The sequence below is a fragment of the Lampris incognitus genome, chromosome 10 (assembly GCF_029633865.1).
Source record: "Lampris incognitus isolate fLamInc1 chromosome 10, fLamInc1.hap2, whole genome shotgun sequence".
Lineage (NCBI taxonomy): Eukaryota > Metazoa > Chordata > Actinopteri > Lampriformes > Lampridae > Lampris > Lampris incognitus.
Window position 1 is genome coordinate 34,375,194 of NC_079220.1, and position 16,722 is coordinate 34,391,915.

The window sequence follows — 16,722 nt, forward strand, 5'->3', positions numbered from 1 at the left end:
CTCCCTCGTTTGTGTAACCCCTCCCATGTGGGCGGGGCCTAAGTTCTTCTAATGAATACTGGTCGCTATTACCTGAAGTGATAAACTATGTAAATTTGACGCTTAGTGCCTCCATCAACTAGAGGAAGTGGTTAGAATAACTTCCTTATGTACCTTTAATATACCATGTGTACCTTTTAATATAATTATATTTTAGGATCTTATCTATTTAATTAAGGACGCAACACTTTTGCTTTAAATACAAATATCAATGGCGAATATTTATGAACCACACAAATATAGCACACTTGATAAGAAGGACACTTACAAGGGCTGGTGTTTTTGTTGTTTTACTCCATCTGTCAAATAGACATTACAGAGGACACGTTTTCAGAGCATGGCTCACTATACGAACGGCAACACTCATCTACAATTTATACACAATAAGAGCACCAAATAATATTCATCCATAAATTCACATTAGTCTAGCCTACCGCTAGCAAAGCTAAACAGTATATAACGTTACGGAACATGGGGGGGGATCAAAATAGCAACACACATAGGCCTACCTTCATATTTACACAGTGTGGAGACACTAAACATAGTAAAGGGACAGACTAATCACACATACAGACAATGTCAAAGCCAAGCTACAGAACAATGGGTTCAGACCGCGGGAGCTATGGCTATGCTAACGTTAGCAACTCGCTAGCAATCTAGCTAACGTTAGCCAGTGATATGACGTTATCAAAATAAATATGAAAGTCCCTTCGTGGGTATTTCTAATAGGCATCCATATCCCTACACATCATATTTAATCACCATCCTAATTCTATATGTCTAACTAGTCTGCTTACCTGTCAAATAGACATTACAGAGGACACGTTTTCAGAGCGTGGCTCACTATACGAACGGCAACACTCATCTGACGATTCTACCCGAATGCCCCAGAGTGCACCGCGAGAGCCAACACTGCGTCACACAGGCTAGAAGCAATTAACCTGCAGTGCCCTCCTGTGGCGAGAACCGGCTATCACAACAACACAGCAGACAATTCTCCTCTTTACTAGTAGTGAGTGGTCAATGAAGGTAAGTATATGAAATAGAAGGCAAGTATATAAAATAAAAAATAGATGGGGGGCTACTAAATCCCAAGTACCCCACACTCTCCCCTCAAAAAGATAATGGTGTCCCGACATAACAAATCTACCAGTCCACATTGCATAACTTTTCATTGAAAAGATAGGTTATTACTAAGCAGGAGTCAATCTGGATACTGTACTGTAATCAGTCATAACATATAACACACATCTCCTATTAATGGTATATGTTTGCAGTAAATAATGTGCACTTGAATCCACTGCTTTGTCCGTCTTGAGGCCGGGGAGCTATAGTATCTGACTAAAAGCAAATAACTTTGTAATAGTAATATCCCTGGTGGTAACAGGTGTGTTCTAAAACACCAATGCTACAGTAACTCTATGTCTGGTGATCACAGGACAACTACAATCACATAGCTATAACAATTGTAACATGTCAAAAGTTTTTTTTGTTGGTTTTTTTTATTTATTTTTTTTACATTTATTTATTTATCCTGACTTGTCTGATTTGCTTATCTACCAGACACACTAGGCTGCCCTAGTCTGTGATAAGTAAACACTGGTGTAGGTTTTCTATTTCTCAAAGGATATGCTTTTTCTCTGGCAGGCTGCACAGCTTCCCCTGGAGGAGGCTGCAAGGCATCTTCTGGTGGAGGCTGCAAGGCATCTTCCGGGCTCTTGTCGTCATCGGGCTCATCCTCTTCTTCAGCTCCAGATGTCTCGCCATTCTCTGACACTGTCCCATTGTCCTCTATTGTTGCAGGCTGCTCCGCAAAATCCTCTTCATCTTGACCGTCTCTTTCCTCCGGATAGAACTCCAAGGCGTCTGGGCTCAGCTCACTGGCTCTGACTGTTGGTCGTCCCACGATGCATCTCCAGTTATCCTCATCATCTGAGTCACTGTCCTGTTCCTGGTTCCACTGCATTTGTCTGTCTGTCTTCTTTCTCTCCCGTCTAGGTTTCACAGGTAAGTCCTCTTCTCTTGGTTCCACCGGCAGGAAGTCGCATGGCAGAAGAAGGTTCCTATGCATGATTCTGGTTCGTCCTTTTCCATTCTCCGGCTTCAGCTCATACACAGGGCTGTCGGCGTGCTTCCTCTGTGTTACTACATGCACCTGGTCCTCCCAGAATGGTCTTAATTTCCCCGGTCCTCCTTTCTCGTTCAGGTTGCGGATGAGAACCCTGCATCCGGGATACAGCTCTGTCCCCTGGGCCTTTTTGTCGTATAGTGTTTTGTTTCTGGCCCCCTCCTTCCGTGCTGTCTCTGATGCTAGGCGATAGGCGTCATTTATGCGGGCCTTCCACTTCTCTGCATATTCTTGATGGGATAGTGCCTGGTCCTTTGCTCTAAGGCCAAACATCAGGTCAATGGGAAGTCTTGGATTTCTGCCGAACAACAGATAGTAAGGTGCAAATCCGGTCGCTTCACTTCGGGTGCAGTTGTATGCATGTATCACCTTTGGGAGTGACGCTTTCCAATCCGTTTTCGCAACCGCTGGCAGGTTTCTCAGCATCGCCAGAACCGTTCTGTTGAAACGCTCGACCTGACCATTTCCTTGCGGGTGATACGGTGTTGTGTGAGAACCCCTGACTCCACTGTACTCCTGCAGCTTGGCGAAGAGCTTGTTGTCAAACTCCTTCCCTTGGTCATGGTGCAGCGTCGCCGGGAAACCAAATCTCAGCACAAAGTCCCCGAATACCTTCTCTGCGGCGGTCTTGGCAGCTTTGTTTCTGCATGCATAGGCTTGAACGAAACGGGTAAAGTGGTCCATAACCACCAGTATATACTCGTACCCTCCCTTACACTTCTCTAAGTGTAAGAAGTCAATGGAGACCATCTCAAATGGGTGTGTGGTCACGATGTTGGTGAGAGGGGCTCTGGTTGGTTTGTTGGGGCGCTTGGTCTTCAGGCAGCTACACACCTGTGTGATGTAATGTTCCACATCTTTCTGCATGTGAGGCCAATAGAAACGGTCCCTCAACAGGTGCAACACCCTCTCCACGCCTAGATGGCCCAGGTCTCTGTGCAGTTCTTTATACACCAGCTCATGGAACTTTTTCGGCAGGACTAGCTGAGTTCGGGTAGCTGTTTTCCGGCGCAGGATGCCATCATCATCAAGGCACAGCCGATGCTTCTCTCTCATGAGTGTCGCAACACCCCTGCTCGCACACTGTGTTTTTCCCCGAGGCCACTGATTGGAGGTTATGTACTTCAGCACCTCATCAATGACAGCATCCTGCCTCTGGGCGTTTCTCACCGTCTGACTGGGTATCTCTTCCACAGGTGATGTATGTTCCTTCTCAAACTCGGCTAGTGCTGTGGCTATGGTTACCGGACACATCCAAGGCTCAGCTCTCTCCAGCTGTACTGACAGCGCCTGGGTCACACTGTTCATGACCTCGGGGTGTACTTCTTGTGAACAGGTCTGCATGTACTGCTCCATCGGCATGCGTGAGAGGCCATCTGCGTCCCCATTGGCTCGTCCAGGCCGGTACTTGATAGAGAACTGGAAATCGGCTAACTCTGCTACCCACCTGTGGGTGGTCGCATTCAGTTTGGCTGTCGTGAGCACATAGGTGAGGGGATTATTGTCTGTGTAGACAGTGAATGATGGAGCGTGGTAGAGGTAATCTCTAAATCTCTCACATATGGCCCATTTCATCGCGAGGAACTCCAACTTCCCTGAGTGGAGATGGTAGTTCTTCTCAGGAGTTGTCAGTGTCCTCGACCCGTACGCGATGACTGCCAGCCCACCCTGTGACTGTCTTTAATACAATACTGCCCCGAGGCCCTCTCGTGACGCGTCGTAGTGAAGGATAAAGGGCTGTTCAAAGTCTGGGTAGCCCAACACTGGTGGCTGGATGAGGAATTCAATCAACTGACAGAGGACCTGTTGGTGTTCAGCTGTCCACTTAACTGGGTGAGAGGAGGGCAGATGGTCTCGGGAGCCCTTCCTCCCCTTGTCCTTTCTCTTTTGTTTGAGCTTCCCCGCTGCTGTCTTCTCTGGGGTGAGGAGGTCATAGAGAGGCCTTGCGATTCGGGAGAAGTTAGGTATGTAGGGCCGGTAATACGAGATGAATCCCAGCATCTTCCTGAGCTCTCCGATGGTCGTAGGTTCTCTCTCCTTCAGTGCCTGGACCGGGGCCACATCAGCGGGGTCCATTGCGTATCCATCCTTGGTCACAAGCCTTCCCAGGAACCTTACTTGGTTTTTGAAGAGTTCACATTTTCTTGCCGTCAGCTTGATTCCATGGCTTCTGTAGCGGTGCAGTACTCTTCTCAGGTGCTGGAGGTGTTCGTCGAATGTGGTTGAGTGGACCAGGTTGTCATCTAAATACGGCTGACAAATGTCGTCCCTCAGCCCAATCAAACATTCCTCCATGGACCTCTGGAACTCTGCTGGTGCTGAGGACAGTCCGAAGGGAATTCTCACCCATTCATATAATCCCCACGGGGTGATGAATGCAGTCAGTGGGCGGCTGGACTCCTCAAGAAACCCCTGGTGATATGCCTTCCCCTGATCCAAGACAGAAAACCAGGCACTCCCCTTCAGGCTGTCGAGCATATCCTGGATGCGTGGTATTGGATGGCGGTCTGGGATGGACCTCTTGTTCAACTCACGGTAGTCACAGCAGAGGCGGAGGCTCCCATCCTTTTTCCGCACACACACGATTGGGCTTGAGTAGGGTGATTTTGACTTAGTTATCCAGCCTCTGTTCAGTAAATCCTCGAGGTATTCCTTCACTTCTTTATGAAGAGGCTTTGGGACTGATGTGTATGTCCGCTTCACCGGTGTGGTGTCACTCAGGCGGATCTTGAGCTGGAGTGATGGAATAGTCCCCACATCATGGTCATCGCGTGCGAACACACTGCTCTCCTCCCGCAGTAGCTCTCTCACCTGCAGTTGTTGTTCAGGTGTCAGGTGGTTCAGAGGGACAGGCGGATCCCATAGATCTTCCTCCTGGTGTTCCGTCTTGACATCACCTGGCCCTTTCAGTTTTGTTGTGTCTCTAATCACAGGTCTTCGTTCTGTACCTGTTGTGGAGGTCCCTGGGATGACTGGGTTCACTGTACTAGTCCCATCCACATCCAACGGCTTCACGGCGGCAGGGTAGATGGCTCTAGTTCTTTGGGTCTGCCCAAGGGGAGTCCGTGGCGGCAGTGTGATGTCATGAGCTGTGACGTTAGTCACTGGGACAGCGATGCGTGACCAGGTTCCCTTCTGTAAACATACAATGTTTTCATCCACCTTCAGGCCCTCTGGCCACTTTGGGTTCACATTAGGCTCAAAGAGGACGTTCTGGTCTGCTTCGAGGGGCCCTGCTCTAACACCACACTTAACAATCTTTGTCTGGCCCGCCGGAATAGTCATGCTTTCTCGGCCCACTTTAACCATCCCCTCACCTTCCATATCATCTCGGCTCTTTATCAGCTTCACGAGGACTTCAGCCTTCTTGTAGTCAACCGCGAACGCAATGCTTAGTGCCTTTGTGATTACACTTGATGGCTGTCCAGCTCCAGACTCTAACAGGTGTTCAATTACATTGTAATCGATGATCGGTTCTTCTGCGGTGCCCTGGTGTGTGGTTACTAGTATTGGCACAGTGAGTTCCATTGGTGGGGTCTGAGTGGTGCTATTCGGTGCTAACTGGACAGTCACTTCCACCCATCCAGAGAAAGGAATGGTTGTCTGGTTTGCTGCTTTACCAGTCAGGGTGCCAGGGCCAAGGATCTCTTCTGTGCTTCTCACCTTGGTGTGTGGGAGATGTTTTCTCCTCCATTCTTCACTGATTAGGCAGACCTGCGACCCGGTATCCCACAATGCGTGTGTGGCTACACCATCAATGTAACAGTTTATCATGTATTTCTTTCCAATTAGGTTCAGCAGCTGTGACTGGCGTTTTGAGGAGATATGACTCACTGTGGGTGCTTGCTGTCCCCGCCCTGCCTCGTCTCGCTGTCGGGCAGACACTCTGGCTTCTAGTAGCTGAATACTGTCGTCGATGAACTTGCTGGTAACAGTACAGCTAGATGTGTCTACCTGCTCCGATTTTTCAGGCCTCTGAGCTCTACACCCTCTTGAAAGATGGCCACTCTGTCCGCATTTGAAACAGTGGTTGCACTGGTCGCCCCTTTCACTGTCTTGACAGGCTTTGCATCCGCGCTTCCTCACAGGCTGCTGCTGACGAGAGGGTCTTTGGCCAGAGGAGTGGTTCATGGCTTTTCTCATCTGTTCCATTTCTCCTTTCAGCTGTTGGATTATCTCGTAGAACGCAGACTCCTTTTGGTTCCCTGCCTGTGTCTTAAGGGCTTTCACACTCGCGGATGTTGATGGCGACGACTCCTGACCCCCGACCACTGCAGCTTACGCTCCTAGATACTGATGTGCCTCAGCTCGCACTTCCCGCACTCTGGTTTCCTTACTGTGGGAGCTCTTCTTGAATTCCCGCTGTCTCTCTGACTCGAAACTTGCGGCCTCTATCATCTTAACAATGAGAACATCATCAGTAGTTGCTTGATCATCGAGATAGCTCTTGAGCTGATATTTTACCTGGTCACTCACTAGCCCAGTTCCCACAGCTCTTAGGAACTTCTTCTGTATCAGTTCAGGGCTGTATTGTTCATCAGAGCCAGGCTCTCTCGCTGCTGCTAAGAGTCTCTCTTTAAGTGCTATTGCTCGGAACAGGAAGTTCTGTGGTGACTCCTGACTGTCCTGTGTGATGTTGATTAGTCGGTGATATAGGTCCACAGAGCTATCCTCTTTTAAATGGCCTTTCAGAATGGTCCTCAGCTGAGGGGGGGTGAGTTCAGTTTTGATCTCTAACAAGTCACGGAGAGTCAGCCCAGGGCTGATGGCTCGGATTACAGCCTCTATTATCTCCAACTCGCTGTGGCCTTTTCTCACCCCCATATCAATCTGATGCGTAAGATTTGTATAAGACAACTTGTCTTTCTGCCCCCGTTCTCCTATTTGGCCATTTATCTTAAAGTCTCTGCGTATGGTCACTTCAGGGGGTTGGATTACTGACGGGGTTGGGTTTGAAGGTTGACTAGGTCTACTGGGTTCTTTAAGACTTAGTTTCTCACTGAGGCGTGATATCTCTTCCTCAAGCACTTTTGTGGATGCAGTAAAGCTGGACTGTAAGGCCTGATATTGTTCATGTAAGCTTGCCAATTCGGCAGCATCCTTGTTAGTACTGTCTGCACCTGCACCAGTATGTGACTCCGCCCCTCTCTGCTTCATTTCACTAGAGAGGTCCACTAGTCTGGACAGAAACTGACGTGCTACCTCTTCATCCTCCTTCTCAATTGCTTCATCCACAGTTTCACTAATAAGTCTGATCAGCGCATGCCTCTTTGTCTGGTTTTCAGTGGGGACTTTAGCAATAACACACACCTCTTTTAACTGGTCCCGCCCTAACTGCAGGAGGGTCTCACTCAGCCTGTCTTGCAGTTGCTCAAGCTCCAGTTCCATTGTTGGTCACGTGTTCTCACTCTGCTTCCCACTTTTTCTCCTGACAATGGTGGCAATGGCGCTGATCCCGGGTTTCGGCACCAATATTTGTAGCACACTTGATAAGAAGGACACTTACAAGGGCTGGTGTTTTTGTTGTTTTACTCCATCTGTCAAATAGACATTACAGAGGACACGTTTTCAGAGCATGGCTCACTATACGAACGGCAACACTCATCTACAATTTATACACAATAAGAGCACCAAATAATATTCATCCATAAATTCACATTAGTCTAGCCTACCGCTAGCAAAGCTAAACAGTATATAACGTTACGGAACATGGGGGGATCAAAATAGCAACACACATAGGCCTACCTTCATATTTACATAGTGTGGAGACACTAAACATAGTAAAGGGACAGACTAATCACACATACAATGTCAAAGCCAAGCTACAGTACAATGGGTTCAGACCGCGGGAGCTATGGCTATGCTAACGTTAGCAACTCGCTAGCAATCTAGCTAACGTTAGCCAGTGATATGACGTTATCAAAATAAATATGAAAGTCCCTTCGTGGGTATTTCTAATAGGCATCCATATCCCTACACATCATATTTAATCACCATCCTAATTCTATATGTCTAGCTAGTCTGCTTACCTGTCAAATAGACATTACAGAGGACACGTTTTCAGAGCGTGGCTCACTATACGAACGGCAACACTCATCTGACGATTCTACCCGAATGCCCCAGAGTGCACCGCGAGAGCCAGCACTGCGTCACACAGGCTAGAAGCAATTAACCTGCAGTGCCCTCCTGTGGCGAGAACCGGCTATCACAACAACACAGCAGACAATTCTCCTCTTTACTAGTAGTGAGTGGTCAATGAAGGTAAGTATATGAAATAGAAGGCAAGTATATAAAATAAAAAATAGATGGGGGGCTACTATATCCCAAGTGCCCCACACAAAGGTTAATAAAGAAAGTGTATTTGTATTAATTAGTGAATGAACATAATAATAGAAAGATCACAATAATTTACAATATACAAAATCCAATTAAACAAATAGGCTACAAGCCTATTCCAATTCTAATCAATAATCAAAGTAATTCCCAAAATCAAGTCAACTCAATGCACAATCAATATGTACTATGTACATGTATCACAAATAAAAGAAAATGGCCGGCCCATTCACACACACACACACACTCACACACTGTAACAGTCAGTCACCGTAGTTACCGTTGCAGGCCTGTTGTTGTTGAAAGTAAACGCTGGCCTAAAAACTGTCCGGGCCACTTCGCTTGTTTACTGACCGACCAAGCATAAATAAAAGCACGTGCGGACTTGGGATGGGTACCGGTACTCACGAAACCCGGGCCAGGGTGATGAGTAGCCAAAGCAGGCTGGGAGAAGAGAAGAGAGCTGAAGAGAGGCAGAGATGAGGGGGGGAATGGCGACAGGCGCTCCACCGTGAGCGCAGGTCGGAGAAGTAGAGGCGACGAATGGCGCGAAGAATCCTCACACACACAGCAACACGAACAGTCACAGGCACCAAGAAGAGAAACGGTCTCCGTTGTTGTCCACCCGAAGAGCTTTCCTTCACTGGTTCACACACCACGACTGTCGATCCTGAATCAACAGCATAGACTAAATGACCAAGTCCAAATACCAGCTCGTTTTAACCTAGCAGCAACTTGTCACTTAGCTAGCGTTAGCAACACTTGTTAGCTAACATGAATATGAATGAATCGGTAGCTAGCCTAGAGGCTAGGCTAACCGCTAGCCGCGATTAGCTTATAACACTCTTCTAACACCACAACGAGTAGTCACAGTCTTACACAATAGTTCCAGAAACATGTATTTACCTCTGGGATATCCTATAAGTACACACGAGTCCACAGGAGTCACAATCCATTGATCCAACGTTGTGTACATACAGCTAACGTTACAACACAGAGAAGCTTCGGTTCATTCGTCTTCGTTGTCTAGCTTTCTGACCGCTTTACCTCAAATCACCGATGTCAAACTTCTATGTCCCGACCCTTATCTCAGCATACATACGGGTTGGCTAGTTACAGTAAACAGTGACCAATGAAAACAAAGAAAAGGGATGAATGACATATTCATCCAGATAGAGGAAAAGATTAGCAATGGGCAGCAACCATACTGTAAACACTTGAAATAAACAAGGCCCATGAGCGAACTGGCATTAGGGCTTACTGTATAACTGATACACTCAACTTGTAACCATTGTAAATAGCAGTGTATATAACCATGAAGAGAATATAGCTTATTTATCAGATTAACTGTAACTTATTTATTTATCTTATTTATTGTAGCTTCATACAGTAGCTCAATTAAGCACTGAGCTACACCCTCCCCCTTCTAAATGTCTGATGTCCTCAACAGACTATATAAACAACTTTTGATTCAACAACATAAAAGGGTGTAGCGTGAGCTGACTTACTCTACAGTCTAGGTCTTTCTTATCTTGATGACCATACCTCGGTGGACAATAGTAAGAGGTTGGTCTCTACCTCTACCAGGCTCATCATAGGTAAGTCTCATTATCGGCTTGGCTGATCTTTTTGGCCTAACACGTTTGGGGGACCCTTTTTCTCTACTGGACAGTCTCCTACTATCTTCCTCACTGGAAACTGGGTCTGGCTCTGACTCAGTCTCTGGGTCAGTATCAGGGTTTCTGTCTACTTGTGGGCAGTGTTCTGGCTCTGAACAACTGTCACTCTCTGACTCTGACGGACTGTCTCTATCTGACATTGAGTGTCTGTCTCTTGCTGCCATAGACACATCACTCTGTCTGGGACTTAGAGTGGACTTTTCTCTTCTCTCCAGAATCTTCTCCAGGTATGCTCGGTATGATGGCCTTTGGGAGTAGTTGTACTCCAGATCAGACGAATCAGAGGAGGGATCGGATTCTTGTGGCACTTTGCAGTCAGTTGTCACTCTCTTTTTCTTGTTCTGACAGGCTGTTCGAGTTCTTGGCCTTGACAGCACAGGGTCAGCTTTGTCCGCCACTGGCATCCACACCAGCTCTCCAATAGGCAAGAGATTATCTTGGTGTAGAGTTCTGACTCTTCCCTCCCCGCTCTCGGGTTTCACTTTAAAGACTGGCAGGTTCGGCATCTTCTCTGTGACTACATAAGGAGTCTCACACCATCGATTTGCCAGCTTGTGTTTCCCTGTGAGGCCAAGGTTTTTGAGTAGCACTCTGTCGCCAGGCTCTATGTTCTGACATCTCACTCTCTTGTCGTATGCCTTTTTGTTGCGCAGGTGTGTTTTGTTGGAGTCTTCTGTAGCCATCTGATATGCCTTTTGAAGATCTTGCTGGAGCTTTGTGACATAGGACGAGTGCAGATGTTCTCCTTCATCATTGAGCTGTGTCCCGAAGATTACATCGACGGGGAGTCTACCTTCGTGCCCGAACACCAGATAGTATGGAGAGTATCCGGTGGCATCACATTTGGTGCTGTTGTAAGCATGTACGAGAGTCGCGACATGTTGACTTCAGTGTCGTTTCTTTTCTTCACTCAGCGTGCCCAGCATGGACAATAGAGTCCGGTTGAATCTCTCCGGCCGGGCATCACCCTGTGGGTGGTAGGGGGTTGTTCGGGACTTCCGGATGCCATATATTTTTAGGAGTTCTTTGATCAGCTTGGACTCAAAGTCTCGTCCTTGGTCGGAATGGATTCGGTTTGGTAATCCGTAATGCTTGAAGTAAGTCTCCACCAGTACCTTGGCGACAGTGAGGGCCTTTTGGTTTTTGGTTGGGATGGCCTGGGCATATCTCGTGAAATGGTCCGTTATGACCAACACATTGCTGATTCCCTTGGAATCTGGCTCCATGGACAGGAAGTCGATACAGACGAGGTCCTGTGGCCCAGTACTGGTTATTTGGTGCAACGGAGCAGCTCTTTGGCTTGGCGTTTTCCTCAGAATGCATGCACCGCAGTTCTTTACATACTGCTCGACGTTGGCAGCCATCTTCGGCCAGTAGAAACGGCTTCTTATCATGTCAGTGGTTCTTTCTGCTCCCAAGTGACCTAAGTCATCATGCAGGCACTTCAGGACCACTGGCTTGAACTCAGCTGGTAACACGAGCTGCTGGTAGTTCTCTCCTGAGTGGCTCCGGCTCAGACGGTGCAGTGGTCCATTCTTCATGACGAACTTCCCCATTTCTCGCTTCATGGATGAGATCTCAGGAGTATGGGCTACATCCTCGGGCCACTCACCATGCTTCATTGCATGAATAGTTGCTGCTATCACAGGATCTTGGCCCTGAGCCGCAATGAGCTCTTGTCTGGACAACTGTCCGTGGGTGTTCATGTGCACGCTTGTGGGGAAAGCGTATAGGTCGGGCACACACTCTGGAGGGGCTCCCAGTTGTACTGCATACCTTGGTGAGGCTTGGGAGGATCCCAGCACACCGACCTGCTGGCAGATAGACTTGACACCTGACTGGGGTATACTCTTCCAGTCGGGCTCCTCTTCTCTGGTCTCTAGCCTGGACAGTAGGTCTGCATCAATGTTATCCCGGCCCAGTCTGTAAGTGATGTCGAAGTTGTACACTGACAAGTCTGACAGCCAGCGATGACCAGTTGCATTAAGCTTTGCCGTGTTCAGGACATACGTCAGAGGATTGTTGTCTGTTCTGACAGAGAAGCGGGCTCCATATAGATAGTCGTGGAACTTTTCGACGATCGCCCACTTCAGTGACAGGAACTCTAGCTGGTGGATGGGGTAGTTCCGTTCTGAAGAACTCAGCTTTCGGCTGGCAAATGCCACTGGCCTCAGGCCCTCTGGGTAGTCCTGATATAGCACTGGGCCGAGTCCAGCCAGGCTAGCATCCACGTGCAGGGTGTAAGGTTTGCTGGGGTCAGTGAACGCCAGGACTGGGGCGTTGGTGAGGCAGTGTTTGATTTTCTCGAAGGCCTCAGTACACGCCTGGTCCCATCTTTCTCCGAAGGGCTCTTTCTCATCCAGGTAGACCTCACTCTTTCCTTTTCCAGGTCTCTTCCCACGCTGGGTGGGGGCGTACCCCTTCGTCAGCTCCGTTAGGGGACGGACAATGGGCGAGTAGTTGTGGATGAATCTGCAGTAGTAGCCACAGAAGCCCAAGAATGACTGTAACGTCTTCAGGTTTGTGGGTCGGGGCCAGGTGGTGACAGCCTCGATCTTCCCAGGATCTGCAGCGATGCCCTCAGCAGAGACGATGTGGCCCACACATTTGACCTTTGCCTGACAGAAACGGCACTTGTCGAGGGAGAGTTTGAGGCCAACTTCACGGAGACGGTCAAGGACTTTCAGCAGTCTCTCCTCATGTTCTTCTAGCGTCTTTCCAAAGATGATCAGGACATCGAGGTAGATCAGTACTTGCAGGAGGTTCATGTCTCCGATTGCTTTCTCCATCAGCCTTTGGAAGGTCGCAGGCGCTCCTGTGATACCTTGGGGCATTCTTTCGAACTCGTAGAAACCAAGGGGACAGATAAACGCAGTTTTCTCCTTGTCCTCCTCTGTTATGGCTATTTGGTAGTAGCCGCTCCGCAAGTCAAGGACAGAGAACCATTTGCTGCAAGACAGGCAATCCAGAGCCTCGTCGATCCGAGGTGTGGTATACTGGTCGGGGATTGTGCGGCTGTTCAGTGTACGGTAGTCTATACCAGTGGTTCTCAACCTGTTTGGGGTCCTGGACCCCCTGCGTATTTTTGATCTACCCTGAGGACCCCTCCACCTGATCTTGGGGGAGGGGGGTTGCAATTTGATAGAAACAGTAGAAACTGCATTTTAAATTGCATTATAGCATTTATTCACTCTTTGAGGCAAAAATAAGAGCTTTCAGTTGTAACCTAGATATAGTTAACAAAACAGAATTCTTATGCAGTAACTTTCAGATATATGTAACAACAGAATTTTTATGCAGTAACTTTTAACAATGCAAACGGGAGAGAGATCTCTTATTAAAATATAATAAATTACACTTGTGAAACAGATGTAATTAGAGAAAAAATCCTGTTACCCTTTATAGTTTAGGTAGATAAAGGTCTCAGTCACATTTGAGTAAAATAATCCTATTTCTATAAATGTCATAGGATCTTTTTTTTAAAGATATTTTATTTTCACGGACCCCTTGCAATTACACCACGGACCACTGGGGGTCCGCGGACCCCCGGTTGAGAAACACTGGTCTATACACATCCGGACCTCTCCATTTTTCTTTCTGACCACTACGATGGGTGAGGCGTACGGGCTTCTGGATTCCTTGATGATTCCTGCAGACAACAGCTTCTGGATATGTTGCCTCACGTCATCGATGTCTGCAGGTGCGATGCGCCTGGAGCGTTCACGGAAAGGTCTCGTGTCTGACATGCGGATGCTATGCTCCACTCCGCTTGCCCGTCCTACATCCAGGTCGTGTAGAGAGAATGCGTTGCCCCTTTCAGACAGCTTTTGTCGGAGTCGTGCTTTCCACGCTTCAGGTACAGGGTAGTCTCCGAAGTCAAGCAGACTGGAATTGAAGTTCTCTGAGACAGACGGTTGTCTTGATACTGCTGTGACTACATCAGTGCGGCACAGGCGGCCTAGGTTGGTTCTGACAGGTATGGTGACATCCTTGAGGGACTCATTCTGGATTAGCACTGAGAACCTGTTCACATCAACAGCATGACTTGGGATCACCATGGACTGTAAAAGCACTCCTGCAGGGCGGGGGCTTGTGGAGGGTTCTACCATTAGGATCTCATCGGGCAGTGGCTGCTTTGTCTCCACTTTACAGATGGCCTGACAGCTGCGTCCGGCACCTAGGGCCAATGAGCCAGGGCCCTGCCACATCACGCATCCCACCTCATCCTCCTTTCCTTCCTGAACCACGCTGGTGGACTCTGAGCAGCGACTCTGTATGCCAAGAGTTCGCGCCATCTTCACTCAGCTGGGCGAGACGTTTTGGGAGGCTGGCTTTGGCATTGGTGCCAATGATCACGGGTGTCCCATCAGGACCGGCTGGGTCAGGACAAACTAAGGCCAGGACTGACAGGGTGGTGGGGGTTGCAGCTACTTTCTTAGAGAACTCCATATCCACCACAACATAGCCTAGGTAAGGGTAACTAGAGTCACTCAAACCCCAAATGTCTAGTCTGCTCACAGGGTTGATGGGTACATCTGACAGGTGACACTTATACCAGGACTCAAAGATTATGCTTACTCGTGAGCCACTGTCTAACAGTGCGTCACACATGTGCCCATTGACCTTTAACGGCTCCATGACTGGGGGCCCTATTAAACCTTCTGGCAGGTCAGGTGACTTAAAGTGGCCTATTTCGCTCTTCTTGCTGTTGACGTTCACGTTAGCTCTAGCAGCAGGATGGGAAGACTCTGAGTTGTTACGCTGGGCGTTCTTTAGAGCTCCAATTAGCTTCTGGATGACTTTGCTCTGGTTCTCAGGGTTTTTGCACCTTGCTGCAACATGTCCACTCTCTCCACAACGGTAGCATATGTACTCCTTGGAGTCGGCGGCTGGTCTGGTAGGGGTGTTTGGAACAGTGGGACTGCTGCCGACCGCCATCACAGTCGATTGGGTTGCAGTGGCATGGAACTGTTTTAAGTTCATTTTCTGTGTCAGGTGTTGCACCTGCTTCCTCAAAGCGACAACTTCAGGATCATGCCTAGCCTCTGTGACTGGTGCTGGTTTCTCTCCCCTTCCTTCTTTGACTTGGTGAGGATCTGTAGCCAGTGCAGCGAACATTGATTTCATTTCCTTTATGTCTGCTCTCAGGCTTTGGATCTCTGACAGTTTGTTGTCGGGTTGCGATTGGGCGTGGACTCAGCACACTGTCGACTGAGTTAGCTTAGCTCTGGAGGCTTCATACTCCTCTTCTGTGCGGATCTCTCGCAGCAGATCCAGGAACGTGGGCGGGTTATCCCTCCGTTCCCTCAGCCGCAGCTGGATCATCATCAGGTCAGCATCCACTGCTCCTTTAAGCAGTTGCTCCACTCGAGCTTGATCCATGTTGCTGGCCGGGAGGCCGCCTCGTTGCACCACTTTGGACAGAGTGCGCTCCAGTCGCCTTAGGAAATCGGACAGCTTCTCTCCAGATTGTTGGCACTGCAGTCTGAACGCGAAGTAGAGATCATCTCCTGACTCTGCTAGTCCAAACGCACTTTCCAGAGCTTCCAAGCATTTTTCTAGAGTGATGTCGGGTTCGGATAAGCGCACAGCCCTCACTACTTCCAGTGCCTGCCCCTTTAGACTTTCCATTATTCTTCTCCGCTTCTCTTTGGGCGCACAGTCACTCTCCTCCACCATCAGGTAGGCCTGCTCCATCCAGTGGTCGAACGGCTCTTCCCCTGCTGGGGTGGGCACAGTACCGGAGAAGGTGCGCAGGCGTCGGTATCCTCCACTCTCTGACGGGGGCTTTGATGTTTTGTCTAGCAGGTCACCAACAGCACGGATGATGGACTCCACGGAAGAGGGGGCTGGCTCTGGTTCAGAGAATAGGGCCCTCATATCTCCCATTGACTTGCCCTCAGCTTGGAGCAGCGCGTGCAGTTTAGCGTTGAACTCGTCATTTACGTCTCGCTCCTCAGGCACAATATAGATTGGCCATGCTTTCACTCCCTCTTCTGGGGGGATTTCGGGGGGAACATTTGAATTGGTTACTGTTCCGCTGCACTCACAGAGCACTAGGAGGTCGTTTGATGTATCACTTAACATCCTACCTCTAACGCGCACGCGTCCCAGGCACTTATTAGTCTGTAGGACCTCTACTATTTTGGTTATTTCTGGGTTGCCTGGGACAACAGTAAGTAGCGCGTGTCTCTCATCTTCTGCCTCTCCTCTACACCAGTTCTTTAGCTTGTTTACAAACATAGTTTTGGCTTTTTCTATGTGTTGCGTCACTTTAACTGGGGTTAAACTACTTTTGGCTTTCTTCTTCACTGAGTTGACTATTTAGTTTTGTTTGGAAACCACTCTCGATCCCAGCGGTGCCTCCATTTTGTAACCCCTCCCATGTGGGCGGGGCCTGAGTTCTTCTAATGAATACTGGTCGCTATTACCTGAAGTGATAAACTATGTAAATTTGACGCTTAGTGCCTCCATCAACTAGAGGAAGTGGTGAGAATAACTTCCTTATGTACCTTTAATATACCATGTGTACCTTTAATATAC

At 48.4% G+C, this 16,722-nt stretch overlaps 1 protein-coding gene across 1 annotated transcript; it reads right to left on the reverse strand.

The window, feature by feature from the left end:
- Nucleotides 1-15,375: 15,375 nt before the first annotated feature.
- Nucleotides 15,376-16,266, reverse strand: LOC130119811 (paraneoplastic antigen Ma1 homolog). The gene has a single exon (XM_056288406.1). The coding sequence runs from the start codon at nucleotides 16,264-16,266 to the stop codon at nucleotides 15,376-15,378; it is 891 nt and encodes a 296-aa protein (XP_056144381.1).
- Nucleotides 16,267-16,722: the final 456 nt, after the last annotated feature.